Source organism: Tupaia chinensis, unplaced genomic scaffold, assembly GCF_000334495.1.
Source record: "Tupaia chinensis unplaced genomic scaffold, TupChi_1.0 Scaffold000178_1, whole genome shotgun sequence".
Classification (NCBI taxonomy): domain Eukaryota; kingdom Metazoa; phylum Chordata; class Mammalia; order Scandentia; family Tupaiidae; genus Tupaia; species Tupaia belangeri.
In genome coordinates this window covers 303,242-303,857 of record NW_006159653.1, presented here as the reverse complement: position 1 = coordinate 303,857, position 616 = coordinate 303,242, and the positions used below count along the sequence as shown (strand labels likewise).

General features: G+C 70.5%; 1 protein-coding gene across 1 annotated transcript in view; it reads right to left on the bottom strand.

Moving 5' to 3' along the window:
* The window catches only part of ARHGDIG (Rho GDP dissociation inhibitor gamma), a gene marked incomplete at its 3' end in the record, with an annotated part of 3,847 nt that overhangs the window by 1,084 nt on the left and 2,147 nt on the right, over positions 1-616 (bottom strand). The window contains exon 2 of the mRNA XM_006146420.2: positions 1-129. Within this exon, the coding sequence (XP_006146482.2) occupies positions 1-129 (129 nt within the window). The remainder of the gene's footprint in view (positions 130-616) is intronic.

Genomic DNA, 616 nt, shown 5'->3' with positions numbered 1-616 from the left:
TCGGTACCCGGGCACCACCTCACCCACCACCTCGTCTGGTGGTCGCCCGCCCTCCTTGTCGGCCAGGAGGACTAGGGGTGGGGGAGCCGGTGTGAGCAGCTGCCCAGCTGCCTGGGCAGTTGTGACAGTCTATCTGACTGGACCTCTCACTGGCCAGGACAACCCCAGAGGGACTGCAGACTGAGGGGACAGCTGTCACGGGCCCTCTCTGCCTCTGGCGCCAAAGGTGGGGGTCAGGCCTAGGATAGGGGCTGACCGAGGGGCAGAGCCTACGGCCACAGGGTGGTGGCGCCCTGGCCCTACCCAGGATGCCCGGCAACTCTGGCCCGGCCTCCTGAGTGGACTCAGAAGGCCTCCCCTACTTCACTGGGGCCAGCGGCTCTCGGCCTTGGCTCACGCACTAAGGCCACCGCCCAGGGCCGCGGAATGGAGCCTCCTGGAGCTCGTCCCCTGGTGCAGGGACGCGGCAGAGCTGGCCTCTGGGTCCCCCAAAGCCTTCCGCGCCCGGCCCCACCCAGGGCGGGGGCAGTCTGCCGGCGCCCAAGGAAGAGGGTCCCTGCCGCCCTGGCCGCTTGGCGGACCTCCCGCTCTGGCTCCCTCCCCCATGAGGGCCGCC